Here is a 17,536-nt window from a genome sequence, read left to right on the forward strand (position 1 = left end):
AGTAGTGCAGGCTCGAAGGGCCGAATGGCCTACTCCTGCACCTATTTTCTATGTTTCTATGTTTCCGCTGGCCAATTAGCACTCAACAAAAGCTTTTAACTGCACCTCGGTGCACGTGAGAACAAACTAAACTAAATCTAAGACTATATTGTAGGACAGAACTGCAGATGCTGGTTTACATCAAAGGTAGACATAAATTGCTGGAGTAATTCAAGCACCATCTCTGGAGAGAAGGAATGCGTGATGTTTCGGGTCTGGAGAAGGTTCTCGACCCGAAACGTCACCCATTAGAACAGGGGTTCCCAACCTTTTTCGTCCTGTTTACCCCTGGCAACTTTAATAGCACATAACAATGTTATTTCACTTATTTATGAACAACTAATGATGAACAGATACCGGTGTACCAGAACTAAACACAGTCAGTCAATGAGAAAAAAGATGTACAAATCCAGAATCAACAAATTTACCCCCTGGGTAGGCAATATTTACCCCCTGGGGGTAAATTTACCCCAGGTTGGGAACCCTTGCATTAGAGCAGTGGTTCTTAACCTTTTTGGCACCAGTACACGCATACATGAACAAAATACTGTATGTGGTATGTACCTTTGTTAGGTTCCTAAACATCGGTTCAACAAATTGATATGTTATTTGTGTCCCCTTCATGACCCCCGGCAAAGCCCCAAATGTGAGGGGGTCACGACCCCCAGGTTAAGAACCACTGCATTAGAGTCTGAAGAAGGGTCACGACCCAAAACATCACTCATTCCTTCCCTCCAGAGATGCTGCCTGTCCCGCTGAGTTACTCCAGCATTTTGTATCTACCTAATCTACATATTGTGGATCTGCACTTGAAGCCAAAATAATTTACTCTGGAAGTGTTACATTTTTAAAATATGGAAGTATTTTCACAAACAATAGTTGAATATTCATTCTGATAAAATCATTTTAAACATGGGTGTGTGAAAAAAAACTTGTCCAAGGCAGCAGTAAAGATATAACACAAAACATCATACAAGCTAAGCAAAAATACCATAGGGCTTAGTGATCCCACAATCAATGAATGAATTCAAAGCTCCATGGAATTGCATTAGATCACATGGGATCAAGGAGAGATAGCTGAATGGATAGAAAATTGGCTTCATGGAAGGAAGCAGAGGGTGATGGTGGAAGGCTGTTTTTCAGACAAGTGGTATGCCTCCGGGTTCAGTTCTGGGCCCATTCTGTTTGTCAAGGTTAAGAATTTTCATCCAAAAGACAGCACGAGAACCTGCTGCTACGATGCCAGACATGTTACGGTCCAGAGATATGTAGCAGGACATATGCTCAATGCCACTTTGAAGAATATCCATTAATATGAAACAGTCAACTAATTTCTATATCTTGGACATATAATTTATCTACTACTTAGGCAGTAGTACCAATAGGTTTTGAGCAATACCCGTTTAGTTTAAAGATTTAGTTTAGATATAAAGCGTGGAAACAGGCCCTTCGGCCACGGGTTTGCAAGGATCAGCGATCCCCGCATATTAACACAACCCTACACACACTAGGGACAATTTACATTTTATAGCAAGCCAATTAACCTACAAACCTGTACGTCTCTGGAATGTGGGAAGAAACCGGAGATCTCGGAGAAAACCCACACGGTCACGGGGAGAACGTACAGACTCCGTACAGACAGCACCCGTAGTCAGGATCGAACCCGGGTCACTGGCTCTGCAAGGCAGCAACTCTACCTCTGTGCTGCAATGGCTGCTTCTAATATCACATAAGAAAAAACAGAAAAACTGGCAATCTAATATAACATAACCGATTGACATTAGGCTTGGCTACACATTTCATTAAGGAACACATGTCCATGGGTGGCAATTTACTGAGTTAAAAACATTAACGACTTTGAACGTTAGCATTCATTTGCAAGAAATTTGATTCTTGAACTATTAGAGAAATATAATATGTTAGCTTTCCAGTGGTTAAAGTGATGGCAACATTCTGACTTCAACCCAAGTTCACTCTGCAAAAGGATAAGGCTTTGGTGCAGCCGACAAAAGTCACGAGTATAATCCACTACAGTGAATAACAAAACAAAACGTAGACCCATCTCTTCATTCAGTGATCAACCAAAAACATTTTTTGTTACGTACATGACACAGGCAAAGCAGAGAAGTTATTTCCAATCCCACTGCTCCGAGCCTTTCACCGGGAAATCAGAAATCACCAACACTGTTCACCATCTTAATCTAATTTGCACAAAGACTGCCTGGATATAGTATTCTTCAGGACTTTCACATCAACACAGTAGTATGTCTCTAATTTGGCAGATATGCATACAAACCAACTATGTTCTACTTTTACCTTCACGTGGTAAATTACCCTATCAGTAGGATAAAAATTGAACATAAGAACATTATTACCGACTATTCATCTTGATACTAAGTTCGATTGTTACATTACAGGGATGTAATGCTAAGGCTTTATAAGGCGTTGTCAGATCACATTTATAGTATTGTGAGCAATTTTGGGCCCCATATCTGAGGAAGGGCGTGCTGGTGCTGGAGAAGGTTCAGCGAGGTTTACGAGAATGATCCCAGATGAGTGGGTTAACATATGATGAGCATTTGATGGTGTTGGGCCTGTACTCGCTGGAGTTTCGAAGGATGGAGGAAGATCTCATTGAAACTTACTGAATAGTGAAAGGCATGGATAGAGTGGATGTGGAGAGCATGTTTCCACTCATGGAAGAATCTAGGACCAGAGGTTATAGCCTCAAAAATAAAAGGACGTTCCTTTAGGGAGAGATGGGGAGGAATTTCTTCAGAGGGTGATGAATCTGTGGAATTCATTGCCACAGACGGCTGTGGAGGCCAATGGATATATTTTATGTCAGAGATAGATAAATGTTTGGTACACAAAAATGCTGGAGAAACTCAGCGGGTGCAGCAGCATCTATGGAGCGAAGGAAATAGGCAACGTTTCGGGCCGAAACCCTTCTTCAGACTCATACATTTATCTTCAACATAGATAAATGTTTGATTAGTGCGGATGTCAAGGGTTATGTGGAGAAGCCAGGAGAATGGGTTGAGAGGGAGAGATAGATCAGCCATGCTTGAATGGCGGAGTAGACTTGATGGGCCGGATGATACAATTCTGCTCCTATCACACAAACTTATTACTTAAGAGCAGCTGGCTTCTCAATATAATAAAATACATCTAAACTGCACTGCAGATTCGAAATGATATGACCAAGACAAAGAACAAAATCTGTACCTTCATCGGAGCTAGCTGAATAGGTGTGATACATGATGGATCAACCACAGGTTTTGGTCTATTTGCCGTATCTGCAAGCAAGCTTTGCCATTGCTGAGGAAGTCCTATGAATTTCTGCTCATGGTGGTCAAATCCAGTGTGAACTCGATGTTCAAAATTAGAAGGTGCAGAGATTTCAAGGCGTTTCTTCTTCTTTCCAAACATACTGGAAAATTCTAGTAGACCTGCAAAAATATTAGAGGCCGCGTTATGATATAGTGCTGGTCACACTTCTTTAACATGTAAAATAGGGAAAACAAAAGTGATCAGGCATCATATATACCTTCTGAACCTTCTGAATTTGTTGTTGGCAGGGCAGTACCCTGCATATCGCCAACCTGGATGTGTTGTGCATACTAGCCTGCTGTTAGTGCCCCCTTAAAACTGTCTAGTGAAGGTGATTTGACTATATTGTTGTCTAGTTTATTCCATTCCCTTAAGGTTCTTACAAAGAATGAGTTCTTATAAATATCTGTCCTGGCGAATGGGATTTCTATTTCCATATCATTTCTCTTTCTTGTTCTCCTTTCTGTTGAGTATGTTATGTATCTATCTGCAGTTATGCCCACGATATTATATCATATTATATTCTATGAAATATTAAATGAAATATTATATGATTTTATTTTATATGAAACCAAAATATCTGAAGACATTTTTAGGATGTTCTACATTTGAAATGGAGCAGTGCAAGCAGAAATAAATAATTTACAAAAATATCAGTCAGAAGTCAGAATAAATTTATTAAGCAAGTATGTATACATACAAGGAATTTAACTTGGTGCTTTGCTCGCACATGGTAAAAACACGATATACATCAGACAATTAAAAATAAAACATTATCATTTAAACATGTGAAGATAAAGTACCAAAGTACAATGAGGCTACAGACTTTTTGATGTTGAGCAGAGCTACTGCTCGTGGAAAAATGCTGTTTTTATGTCGGGCTGTGGAGGCTTTGATGGTCCAGAGTGGCCTCCCAGAGGGAAGTACTTCAAAGAGTTTGTGGCCAGGGTGAGAGGGGTCAGGGATGATCTTACCCGCTCACTTCCTGGCCCTTGCAGTGTACAGATCGTCAATGGGGGGAAAGTTACAGCCAACTTTCTCGGCTAATCAAACAATGAGCTGCAGCCTCCGGATGTCATGCTTGGTGGCTGAGCCAAACCAGACCATTGAAGGTAAGGACAGACTCTATAATGATAGCATAAAACTGGACCATCATTGCCTGTGGCAGGTTGTGTTTTCTCAGCTGCCGTAGGAAGTACATCCTCTGTTGTGCCTTTTTGACTGTGGAGTCGATGGTGGCCTCCCATTTAAGGTCCTTGGAGATGATGGTTCCGAGGAACTTAAATGACTCCACAGTAGTGACTGTAGTGTTGTTGATGATGAGTGGGGGGAGGGGTTGCTCTCCTAAAGTCTACAATAAATTCCACTGTCTTAAGAGCATTGAGCTCCAGGTTATTGCGATGGCACCAGGACGCCAGCTGTGTCACTTCCTGTCTGTAGGCAGACTCCTGCCCATGCTGGATCAGTCCAATCACAGTTGTGTCGTTCGCAAACTTGAAAAGCTGGTCAGAGGAGTCCGTGGAGGTGCAGTCATTGGCATAGAGTGAGTAAACAAGAGGGGAGAGTACGCAGCCTTGTAGTGCTCTTATGCTGAGGGTCATCGGGTCCGAGATGTACTTTTCCAGCCTCACATGCTGCTTCCTGTCTGTCAGGAAGTTGGTGATCCACTGATAGAGGGGTTCAGGCACAGTCAGCTGGGAGAGTTTGGAGTGTAGTAGCTCTGGCACAATGGTATTGAATGCAGAGCTAAAATCCACAAACAGAATCCTTGCATAGGTCGAAGGAAATAGGCGACGTTTCGGGCCGAAACCCTTCCTCAGACTGATGGGGGGTGGGGGGGAGAAGGAAGGAAAAAGGGAGGAGGAGGAGCCCGAGGGCGGGGGGATGGGAGGAGACAGCTCGAGGGTTAAGGAAACTGTCTCCGGAGAGAGGAGGAGAACTTCTTCAAAGTAGGCATACCTTGAGGAGATATCGCAGTGGAGTAGACAAAGTGTTCAAGAAGGAACTGCAGATGCTGGAAGATCGAAGGTACACAAAAATGCTGGAGAAACTCACCGGGTGCAGCAGCATCTATGGAGCGAAGGAAATAGGCGACGTTTTGGGCCGAAACCCTTCTTCAGACTGATGGGGGGTGGGGGGGAGAAGGAAGGAAAAAGGGAGGAGGAGGAGCCCGAGGGCGGAGACAGTTTCCTTAACCCTCGAGCTGTCTCCTCCCATCCCCCCGCCCTCGGGCTCCTCCTCCTCCCTTTTTCCTTCCTTCTGCCCCCCCCACCCCCCATCAGTCTGAAGAAGGGTTTCGGCCCGAAACGTCGCCTATTTCCATCTATTGGCCGGGTATACAAACTGCAGGGGGTCAAGCAGGGGGTTTGTGATACTTTTCAGCTAGGTCAGCAGAAGTCTTTCAAGGGTTTTAATGATTACATAGGTCAGTACGACAGGCCTGTACCCATTAAGATCAGCAATCCTTGGCTTTTTGAGTACAGGAACAATACTGGAGACTTTGAAGCAGGAAGGGACAGTGCGGGTTTGCAATGACTGATTGAAAATGTCTGTCTAGACCGGTGCCAGTTGTTCGGCACAAAGCTTGGGGGTAGAGGGGGGAAACATTCTCCGTCCCTGGAGATTTCCGGATTTTCAGTCTCCTGAAATGTATCCATAATTTACACGTTATGATGAAAATCCTTTTCCTGGGATTTGCAGGTCAGTATTGAAAGCATCGACCAAGCTAATTTAAAAGCAAATCATTGCAGTTAAAAAACAAAAAATGTTGGAATTTCCCAGCAGGTTAGGGACTAGTGTCAATGCCCCAGATCAAAGACCCTTCTTCAGAACTGACAAAGAAAAAACATGTTAGATTCAAGGTGCACGAAAGGTGGGTGAGGGATGGATTGGACAAAGGGAATATCTCTATGACAGTGAGTCCAGGTTGACCTCAGAAATATGTTATATGGGGGTAGTTAAAAAAGAAAAAGAAAATGAACAAAAGCAGTTTGATTTTGATTGATATTTATCCCAGGTTGCTAAACTGACTACAATGGTTTCGAATCTCAAAATTCATAATTGCTATGCACCCAATATTACAATATGATATTACTTCCTCAAAAATAGAAATTACAATAAAAAATATATGTAAAATGTCCCTTGTTGGGTTATACTTTGAATTTCTACAAAATAAAATCATGAATGTAATATTTTCCTTGACCATGCATAATCAAGCACTTATGATTTCGTTTGACAGTATTACTGACAATTTATTGTATTATTGATAAGTGTACAATTATTTATTGTTCTGTTGTGTTTACAGGCCCATAATGTTGCAGCAAGTAAGACTATCTGTTGCCAGTACACATGTCAATTAAACACCCTTGGCTATTGATAAGCAATTTTGGAATGTATTTGCATCTTATGTTTGTTTACCATCATGAAGAGCTTCTTAAAAGTGGTAACTTGGTGTTGTTGGATAAACATTTTAAATAAGGATATCCTGCCTTCAGGTTATGAAAGTCTTGACCTAAAACCATTAAAAACGACTTTTGGAAACTTAATCTAAACTGTTTAAGGATAAAAATTGTCAGGTTTATATAATATTTTTAACTTGAAACTTAAAATGTCCATTTCAATGACTGATTATCTAAGAAATTGAATTCAATCTCAAAGTCTTTTTTGAAGTGTGCAACTGCTAGAATCATACCATGGTGAATGTTGGAATGCAGTATTAAACATTGGACTGGAGTTAAATCCTGTACCACCATAATAAATCATGAAACTCCCACGGGTACATGGTCTTGGATGTAATCCAGTTCTTGTTTTAAATTTCCTGATCCTTTGTGCTACTTCGATCAATTCTGCCCAGAAATTCAAAGGAATTGAATTGCTGAAAGTTTCCATCCAGTGCCACTGAAAACTCAATGGGCTGAAACGTTCACTGGTCCATCCAACAGATGTGAATGTCATGTGTTGGAAGGAACGGCAGGTGTTGGTTTTACACCAAAGATTGACATAAAATGCTAGAGTAACTCAGCGGGACAGGCAGCATCTCTGGAGAGTGGAATAGGAGACATTTCGGGTCGAGACCCTTCTTCAGCCTGAAGATGGGTCGAGACCCGAAACGTCACCCATTCCTTCCCTCCAGAGGTAGAAATGTCAGCCTTACTTTATTTGAGAAACAACAGCTTCTGGCTGTCTGCTCACTGAAGCGGTTGGACCCAGCTGAACTGCTGCCAACTAGAAGCTCCCTCGCGGCTTTAGTGCATGGGCAGATGGTCTCCACCGTTCCACCAATCCATCTCCAGCGAAAGGGGCCAAAATGGTGGAGGCCTCCAGCCAAGTTAATCTCTAACCCTTCCTCAGGTCTGCATTAGTCTGGGATTCTGGGAGGCAAGAATGGGAATTTTGTAAACACTGTCTCTCCATTTATTGGACTTTGCATCACACGGACCATTATTCCCTTTACCATGTATCTACACTGTGGACAGCTCGATTGTAATCATGTATAGTCTTTCCGCTAATTGGTTATCACGCAACAAAAGCTTTTCACTGTACACATGGCAATATACTAAGCTAAACTAATTTAATTTAATTAATCAACAATTCAGAGGCAGTTTGGGCACCGATTAAATTAAGAGTAAAGTTGATGCAAATATTTTTTTTCATTGTTTTAATAATTTTCAAATTCCAACCATGGAAATTCCAGAAGATAGACCCAAATGTTGGTGTAACTCAGCAGGTCAGGCAGCATCTCTGGAGAAAAATAGATGATGTTTCGGGTCGAGACCCTTCTTCTGATGTCTGAAGTCGTCTTAGTCTGAAGAAGGGTTTCGACCTGAAATGTCACCTATTCCTTTTCTCCAGAGATGCTGCCTGACCTGCTGAGTTACACCAACATTTGGGTCTATCTTCTGGAATTTCCATGGTTGGAATTTGAAAATTATTAAAACAATGAAAAAAAATATTTGCATCAACTTTACTCTTAATTTAATCGGTGCCCAAACTGCCTCTGAATTGTTGATTAATTAAATTATGATCACATTGAATGACGGTGCTGGCTCGAAGGGCCGAATGGCCTACTCCTGCACCTATTGTCTATTGAGTTACTCCAGCATTTTGTGTCTATTTTTGCTGTAAACCAGCATCTGCAGTCCCTTCCTACACGTGGAAATTCCAGAGATGGTTACCAGCTGTATCCTTTTTTTTAGGGCCAGGAGATTCGTATGAAGTCACATCTGCCACAAAAAATAGAACACAGATGAGGAACATCACCAAGGATTTCAATGTCAATTGCCGATTGAACTGAATTGCACAGAAGCTGCTTTGAGGTTACCCTGTGGAAATTAGCCAAGACTTCTTCACTGTAAGTCACAGCTCAAGGTTATTGGCAGTGGATGTCTAGTCAGATAGTCCAGTACCTTAAACATTTCTCTTTCCACAAATGCTGCCTAAACGTTAACCCAAAATCTACTATAATTTCAGGATTCCAGCTTCCATAATAGATTGTTTTACTATTATTACATATTTCAGCGTTCACTTGTGGAAGCCTTTATCCAGTAAAGATAATTCCCTCTGTCCCTTCAATACCTCTCACCTCCCCATCCTATATTCCGCTATTCTGCACACCTCCATCCCCTCAACCCCCCCCCCCCCCACAAAGGATCAGAAGCTGTTCCGTGTTCAGTGCTTGCACGCATGTGCAGTGCATTCACGGGTAGAACGTGTGTAGTAATGTTTTTGCAAACAGTTTCCAATATGTGACAGATTCGCCAATTATATGACAAGACCAAAATGGCATTTTTTTTGTAATCTTCTGAGATCCTAGCAACAGAATCTAATGCAGCACGAACAGACGGGCCCAAGATTCAGTAAACAAAATCAACCATTCGTAACTACAATGTGGTTTCTCTTTTCAATTCTAAAAAGCAAAGTTGTGAGATGAACATCTGTTTTGCATTAAAGGTGGCAATTATAGATAAGTTATTTCATTTCCAATTATTAAAGAAATAACAAACTCAATTATAAATCAAACGACTGGCCTGGAATGGTATTTTGCAATAAGTGTATCTGGCATTCTTAAATGATCTGAATGCCAAGAAGATGAGCCCGAAGGTCGGAAGCTGGGGCTAGGTTCTGAAATTTCTGTAGATACGAAGTGCTGGAGTAACTCGACCGACTGAATCAGTCTGAGTGTGTAGGAAGGAACTGCAGGTGCTGGTTTAAACTGAAGATAGACACAAAATGCTGGAGTAACTCGGCGGGACAGGCAGCCTCTCTGGAGAATAGGAATAGGTGACGTTTGGCTCTTGACCTGAAACGTCATCTATTTCATCTCTCCAGAGATACTGCATGTCTCGCTGAGTTACTCCAACATTCTGTGTCTATCTTTAAATCAGTCTGAGGAAGGGTCCCGATGTTGTCCATGTTGTCCTGACCCACTGAATTACTCCAGCACTTTGTCATAAGATCATAAGGAATAGCAGTAGAATTAGGCTATTTGGCCCATCAAGTCTACTCCTCCGTTCAATCATGGCTGATCTCTCTCCCTCCTATCCCCATTCTCTTGCCTTCTCCCCATAACCTCTGACACCTGTACTAATCAAGAATCTATCTATCTCTGCTATAAAAATATCCACTGACTTGGCCTCCACAGCCTTCTGTGGAAAATAATTCCAAGATTCACCACCCTCTGACTAAATACATTTCTCCTCATCTCCTTCCTCAAAGAACATCCTTTAATTCTGAGGCTATGACCTGTAGTCCTAGACTCTCTCACTAGAAACATAGAAAATAGGTGGAGGAGTAGACCATTCAGCCCTTCGAGCCAGCACCACCATTCAATATGATAATGGCTGACCATCTAAAATCAGTACCCCCTTCCTGCTTTTCCCCCCATATCTATTGATTCCTTTAGCCCTATAAGAGTTAAATCTAACTCTTTATTGAAAATATCTAGTGAATTGGCCTCCATTGCCCTTTGTGGCAGAGAATTCCACAGATTCACAACTCCCTGGGTGAAAATTTTTTTCCACTTCTCAGTCGTATATGGCCTACCCCTTATTCTTAAACGGTGACCCCTGGTTCTGGACTACCCCAACATCGGGAAACATAGAAAATAGGTGCATGAGGAGGCCATTCGGCCCTTCGAGCCAGCACCGCCATTCATTGTGATCATGGCTGATCGGCCCCAATCAATAACCCGTGCCTGCCTTCTCCCCATATCCCTTGATTCCACTAGCCCCTAGAGCTCTATCTAGCTCTCTCGTAAATCCATCCAGTGATTTGTCCTCCATTGCCCTCTGTGGCAGGGAATTCCACAAATTCACAACTCCATGGGTGAAAACGTTTTTTCTCACCTTAATCTTAAATGGCCTCCCCTTTATTCTAAGACTGTGGCCCCATTTTTTCATCATATGTCAGTCCTGCCATCCTGGGAAATAACCTGGTGAACTCAATAGCACTAATGTCCTTCCTCAAATTAGGAGAGCAAAATTGCACACAATACTCCAGGTGCGGTCTCACCAGGGCTCTGTACAACTAGAGTAGGACCTCCTTGCTCCTAAACTCAATCCTCTTGCAATGAAGGCCAACATACCATTAGCTTTCTTTACTCCCTGCTGTACCTGCATGCTTACTTTCTGTGACTGATGTACAAGCACACCCAGTTCTCGTTGCCCCCCATCCTTTCCCTAATCTGACACCGTTCAGATAATAATCTGCCTTCCTGTTCTTGCCAACCTCGCATTTATCCACATTATACTTCATCTGCCATGCATCTGCCCACTCACCCAACCTATCCAAGTCAACCTGCAGCCTCATAGCATCCTCATCGCAGCTCACACAGCCACCCAGCTTTGTGTCATCTGCAAACTTGGAGATTTCACATTTACTTCCCTCATCTAAATCGTTAATAGTTACTAGTGGAAACATCCTCTCCACATCCACTATATTCAAGCCTTTCACTATTCTGTATGTTTCAATGAGGTCCCCCCTCATTCTTCTAATTATCCCAGTGCGGACAAACGCTCATCATAGGTTAACCTACACATTCCTGGGATCATTCTTGTAAACCTCCTCTGAACCCTCTCCAGAGCCAGCGCATCCTTCCTCAGATATGGTGCCCAAAAGTGCTCACAATATTCCAATGCAGCTTTACCAGTGCCTAGTAGAGCCTCAACATTACATCCCTGTTTTTGTATACAAGCCCTCTTGAAATAAATGAAAATAAATGTGGCTTTTCGGTGGCTGAAGAAGAGTTCGCTGGTGCACCTTGCGAGTCGGGAGTAGGGTCGGAAGCTGGGGTCTAAACGGCTGTGGAGATGGTGTGAGCCGGGGACGGGTCAGCAGGTCCGTCCGCTATATATGACATCTGTTATAAGGGGGTCGTAAAAACAAGGGATTACTGTATTGTCTTTGCAAAACAGTTCGGAGAGAAGATTGAGAGCATAGTTAATTATTTTATGACAGAGGGACACGACCGGGAAGAGCGCTCACCGCTCGCAATAACATCCGTGACCGCTCAGGGAATTTCAACTCTCTCGTAATTTCGTCCGAATTATTGGAGTGGGCAGACCAACAGTTGCCGGAAAACCTGTACAAGACCTACAGCTGCATAAACCTGCACAAGACCTACAGCTGTATAAACCATGCAAAAACAAAAGCTGCATCAACATTGCTCCTCAATTTATACCCATGATATTTATAGAATATTTTTTGACATTAAAATTGCCAAAGGCAATCCAAGAAACATTGTAAAATAATTTGTTATTGATCAAATGGGACTACCTTAGATCTTGGTTGTCATGAATGAGTTGTGCTTCTATGCCATATGACACCATAACTATATTCTTACATACGAGTCCTTTTCGAGCACGGTTTATTTTTGTGCTTAACTCATTTTTTTCTTACTAAGGTAGTAAGTTCAGGGTAGCCAAAAGTGCTGGAGAAACTCAGAGGGTAGGGCAGCATCTATGGAGCAAAGGAAATAGGCAACGTTTCGGGCCGAAACCCTTCTTGTACAGGGTCTTGGTGAGACCACACCTGAAGTATTGTGTACAGTTTTGGTCTCCTAATCTGAGGAAATACATTCTTGCCATAGAGGGAGTACAGAGAAGGTTCACCAGACTGATTCCTGGGATGTCAGGAATTTCATATGAAGAAAGACTGGATAGACTCGGCTTGTACTCGCTAGAATTTAGAAGATTGAGGGGGGATCTTATCGAAACTTACAAAATTCTTAAGGGGTTGGACAGGCTAGATGCAGGAAGATTGTTCCCGATGTTGGGGAAGTCCAGAACAAGGGGTCACAGGTTAAGGATAAGGGGGAAGTCTTTTAGGACCGAGATGAGAAAAACATTTTTCACACAGAGAGTGGTGAGTCTCTAAACTTCTCTGCCACAGAAGGTAGTTGAGGCCAGTTCATTGGCTATATTTAAGAGGGAGTTAGATGTGGCCCTTGAGGCTAAAGGGATCAGGGGGTATGGAGAGAAGGCAGGTACAGGATACTGAGTTGGATGATCAGCCATGATCATATTGAATCGCGGTGCAGGGTCAAAGGGCCGAATGGCCAACTCCTGCACCTATTTTCTATGTTTCTATGTTTCTTCAGACTGATGCAGGGTGGGGGGGGGGGGGGCAGGAAGAAGAAAGCTCAGTTCAGATTCATTCACATTATATTACATCTGCCTTTTTTTTACACAGTTGCCCAATCTGTTTAAATTGTTTTGAAGCCTCTTCGAAATTTTATGTCCGTCACGATTCAGTCCACTTGGTTTATTTTGTAAAATTGCATTAGGTTCCCTCATCCACATTGTATTAAAATAGCTGGTTTCATTGAGCAGAGAAATATATTTAACCATTCACATTCAGAATCAAACTTTAGAGAAATTAAAAATATTAATTTTACTATATATCACTAACATATTTTTACACATGGAATTGTGAATAATTGCACATAGAGAATTTAAAAAAAAATTGTACCTTGACAAGAAATCAACAATTATAGTAAAGCAGAATCAGATTTTTTTTACTGGACAATGCCTAACATTTCTAATCTGATGTCAATTGCTGTGCCATGTCAGATAGAGCACAGGATCTACAATCCTATTGACCTGAATGAGGAACGTAGCACTACAGAGAAAAAAGCAAAGGCCACAGCAGTAGAGTTGCTGCCTTACAGCTCCAGAGACCCGGGTTCAATCCTGACTACGGGTGCTGTCTGTACGGAGTTTGTACGTGACCGGTGTGGGTTTTCTCCTGGTGCTCCGGTTTCCTCCCACACTCCAAAGACGTACAGGTTTGTACATCAATTGGCTTTGGTAAAATTGTAAAATTGTCCCTAGTATGTGTAGGATAGATAGTGCTAGTGTACGGGGATTGTAGGTCGGAGCGGACACGGCGGGCCAGAAGGTCTGTTTCCACGCTGAATGTCCAAACTAAACTAAACTAAAATGATTTCAATATGGTTAAATGGTTGCTGTGGACTTGCAAATTAAATTGAGAATGTTGTGGTGGGACTCGCGGATGTCCAGCCAGGAATGAAACGGGACACAAGGTTTATATAAGCAATCGGTGTTTAATCGTTCTTCAGTACAGTTCCCTAATCCTTCTCTGGGGCACGGGCATTGCCCGACCTTATATACTCCCCGGGGAGCCCCGTGACCTACATCTCCCATCACCGTGACACTTGACTCCTCCCTCCAGAGCCGAGGGTTCGCACTGCGCGTGGCTCACCACCAGGTGCCCCCACAATGTGGTCATTACCAAACATCCCCATCTTATGATGGAAAGGTGGTTTTTGATGAAGCAGTAAAGGTGTTTCAACTCCTGCATTGATGCCCTGCAACTCAAACCTTCTTGTTTTGTGCAATGTGTAACCCCAACCATTGGAATGTTTCAACTTAATGTATGCTGCCTCCCATTTTAAAGTACTCTTTGGTTCCACACTTGATCAAATTACATCTTGATATCAAGAGCTGAACTCGCAACTCATTGGTGATGAGAAGTCAGAGGAACTGCGAAATAAGCTCCATTTGCCTACTGAGTGAATAAATCAAATGAGCGATGTAGTGTGAGTGTTTAATAAATGAACAAGGGCGGCACAGTAGCGCAGCGGTAGAGTTGCTGCCTTACAGTGCCGGAGATCCGGGTTCTATCCTACCGCATGGGTTTTCTCCGGGTGCTCCGGTTTCCTCCCGCACTCCAAAGACCTGTGGGTTTGTAGGATAATTGCCCTCTGTGAATTGCCCCTAGCATGTAGGATAGAGCTAGTGTGATCTTTGGTCCGTGTGGACTCAGTGGGCCGATGGGCCTGTTTCTGCGCTGTATCTCTAAACTAAACTAAACCTACCAACAATGTAATCGCTTCACAACCAACACCAAAATAATTTTTGGTCTCGACCCGAAACGTCCCCCCTTTCTTTCTCTCCAGAGATGCTGCCTATCCCACTGAGTTACTCCAGCTTTTTTTTTTTTTTTTTATTTATTATTTATTTATTAGAAGTAGACATATTATACAATGTAATTACATATTATAGTAGAAAAAAAACTTTTCATATACATCAGTCATACATTATTCATACATTATTAAAATTTTCCATTATCAATTACTTCTGCTTCTAGTATTTTTATTTTTTATAGAAAGCGAGAAAAAGAGAGGGTAGAAAGTTACAAATAAAAGAGGAAGCAAAAAAAAAACAAAAAAAAACACAACAGAAAAACAAGGAAGGTGGAATGGGTTACCTGTGATACATCAATGGAGATAGGTTCGTAGGTTATAAAGTATAGAGTATAGTTTTTCATCTGTTCCTGAGTTCAAGTTTCAGCTGGGTCCTCGTGCTGTGCCAGTCTATCCCTTCAGATAGTTAATGAATGGAGCCCAAATTTTATGGAAAAGATCTTGTTTGTCCATTAAGACAAGTCTAATTCTTTCTAAGTATAGGGTCTCCGACATTTCCGTAATCCACATTTTGATTGTGGGGGTTGTAGGGCCTTTCCAAAATTTTAATATTAATTTTTTTCCGGTTATTATACTGTAATTGAGGAAGTTTCTTTGGTTTGTTGTGAGTGTTAAGCTTTGTTCTGATATTCCAAGTATTATTAATTTTGTGTCTGGGTCCAATTTTGTATTAATAACTTTTGAAGTTATTTCAAAAATATCTGTCCAGAAATGTTTAAGTTTTATACAGTTTGCAAAAGTATGTGTTAAATTAGCCTCTAAATGTAGTTACTCCAGCTTTTTGGGTCTATCTTTAATTAAATCACATAATGGTTGGGAAAAAAAAAATTAGAAACAAAATAAAAATGTTACATCAAAATCTGAGCGTCAAATCACATCAAATGTGCATCCAACAGTGTGATTTGTGCAACAGACCACATCATATTCTGCTGCTCAAATAGAGGCCCTAAAAATAAAGTATAGTCATTAAAAGGAAAGGTTGTTGGCTAGCACAGCGGGATTTGTTATTGGTGATTTCAATACTTTAAGCAGAAATGTGCCTATTATCCGTAAGGAATGAAAATAATAAAGAATTGGGAGGAAATGAAATGTCACAGTGAATGACTACAATTTCCTACAACAAGATTAGTCTCTCAGCAAATCATAGCAAATCTAAGAAATTGGCACATCACACTGAACACCTGCACAAAGTGCACCTCACGTCTAATTCATTGAAGGAATTGAGCACGACTGCAAGAATATTATGGTTCCATTAGAATAATATATTCAATGCCTCGCAGTTGGTTATTATTATCTTTGTTCTGAGCTGTGGTGAGTAACTTCTCTCCAAAGAATGGTTACTTAACTACTTAAAATATATAGAAACAAATTGAGGAAGGGGAAAGCATTTGGTGGCGTACATAATATTCAGACTAGAGACCAATTTCAATCTCTTAAAGAAAAACACATGGGCAGCATTTAAGGTGTATCAGGGAATATCCTTTGAATAATTCAAATACAGGAGCAATTCAGCCGGGCAGGCAGGATGTGTAGGAAAGAACTGCAGATGCTGGTTTAAATCGAAGGTAGACAAAATGCTGGAGTAACTCAGTGGGACAGACAGCACCTCTGGAGAGAAGGAATGGGTGACGTTTCGGGTCGAGACCCTTCTTCAGCATTTTGTGTCTATCTTTGATTTAAACTAGCACCTACAGCTCCTCATTGTTTAAGAAATTGTATTTCAGTCACCATTGGTTGCCTGGCCTTCCAACAAATGTCACACCTTTAATGTAAAGGTAAATATTCTGACTATGAAATATCAAATTACCATTCCTTACCTTATCCTTAACACCTATAGAATGCAACGAATGTACCCCGCTGGAGATGGAAATGCTGTTAAAGGTGTTAAAAGGCCAGAACAAATCAAGGCAGGCAGCAGATGACCTCAGGAAGGGTGGAGTCCATAACTGCCCACTGTTGGCTGGGGAAGAAGTGCTAACGAGAGGGATACAAGGATGGAAACTGGTAAGACGCCCAAGGTGAGAGTGAGGGGTGGAAAGGGAATGCAGGAGTTACTTGAACTTAGAGAAGCCAACGTTCATACCGCTGGGCTGTAAGCTGCCCAAATGAAATATGAGGTGCTGTTCCTCCAATTTGCATGTGGCCTCACTCTGACAGTGGAGGAGGCCCAGGATAGAAAGGTCAATATGGGAATGGCAGGGCTGCCAACATTGGGTGAGAGTTGGGAGTGAGAAATTACGAGAGACCAAGCCCGAGGGAGCATAGCGACCGGGGGGGGGGGGGGGGGGGGGGGGGAAGGAGGGTGATTGGTACAGAACATTTGCATTTTTCAGCTTGAAATTGTGTGATATGTAGCATACTGTAGCGAGTCTTTTAACTTACACTTGAATGCAATGTATATGCTTTAAATTGGATTGGAGAGTTTTTGAAAGGGGGGAAGCTGTGCGATCACTGATCACTGGCCTTGGGGGTTCCCGGTGAGGGAGTGGAGCAACCGAGTGGGGAGAGGGTGTGGAAGAAGGGTGTCCCCCCTCCCAGGGTAGGAACTTTTTGAAATTTGATGTATTAAAATCATGTTTTAGTGCACTGTAGAAGTATGATTTCAATGTTTTTTGTATGAAGTATTTTTAAGAGGTAACTTTTTAAGGGGTAACTTTATCCACACAAAGGGTGATGGGTGTATGGAACAAGCTGCCAGAGGAGGTAGTTGAGGCAGGGACC

The 17,536-nt window shown here is 42.0% G+C and overlaps 1 protein-coding gene across 5 annotated transcripts in view; it reads right to left on the reverse strand.

Moving 5' to 3' along the window:
- Positions 1 to 17,536, reverse strand: part of pak5 (p21 (RAC1) activated kinase 5) — a 161,457-nt gene that overhangs the window by 49,537 nt on the left and 94,384 nt on the right. For all 5 annotated transcript variants that reach the window (XM_033026239.1, XM_033026242.1, XM_033026240.1 and 2 more), the window contains exon 3: positions 3,268 to 3,491. In XM_033026239.1, coding sequence (XP_032882130.1) covers positions 3,268 to 3,471 — 204 coding nt within the window. In that variant the 5' untranslated portion in view covers positions 3,472 to 3,491. The remainder of the gene's footprint in view (positions 1 to 3,267; positions 3,492 to 17,536) is intronic.

This window comes from Amblyraja radiata, chromosome 8 (genome assembly GCF_010909765.2).
Source record: "Amblyraja radiata isolate CabotCenter1 chromosome 8, sAmbRad1.1.pri, whole genome shotgun sequence".
Taxonomy (NCBI): domain Eukaryota; kingdom Metazoa; phylum Chordata; class Chondrichthyes; order Rajiformes; family Rajidae; genus Amblyraja; species Amblyraja radiata.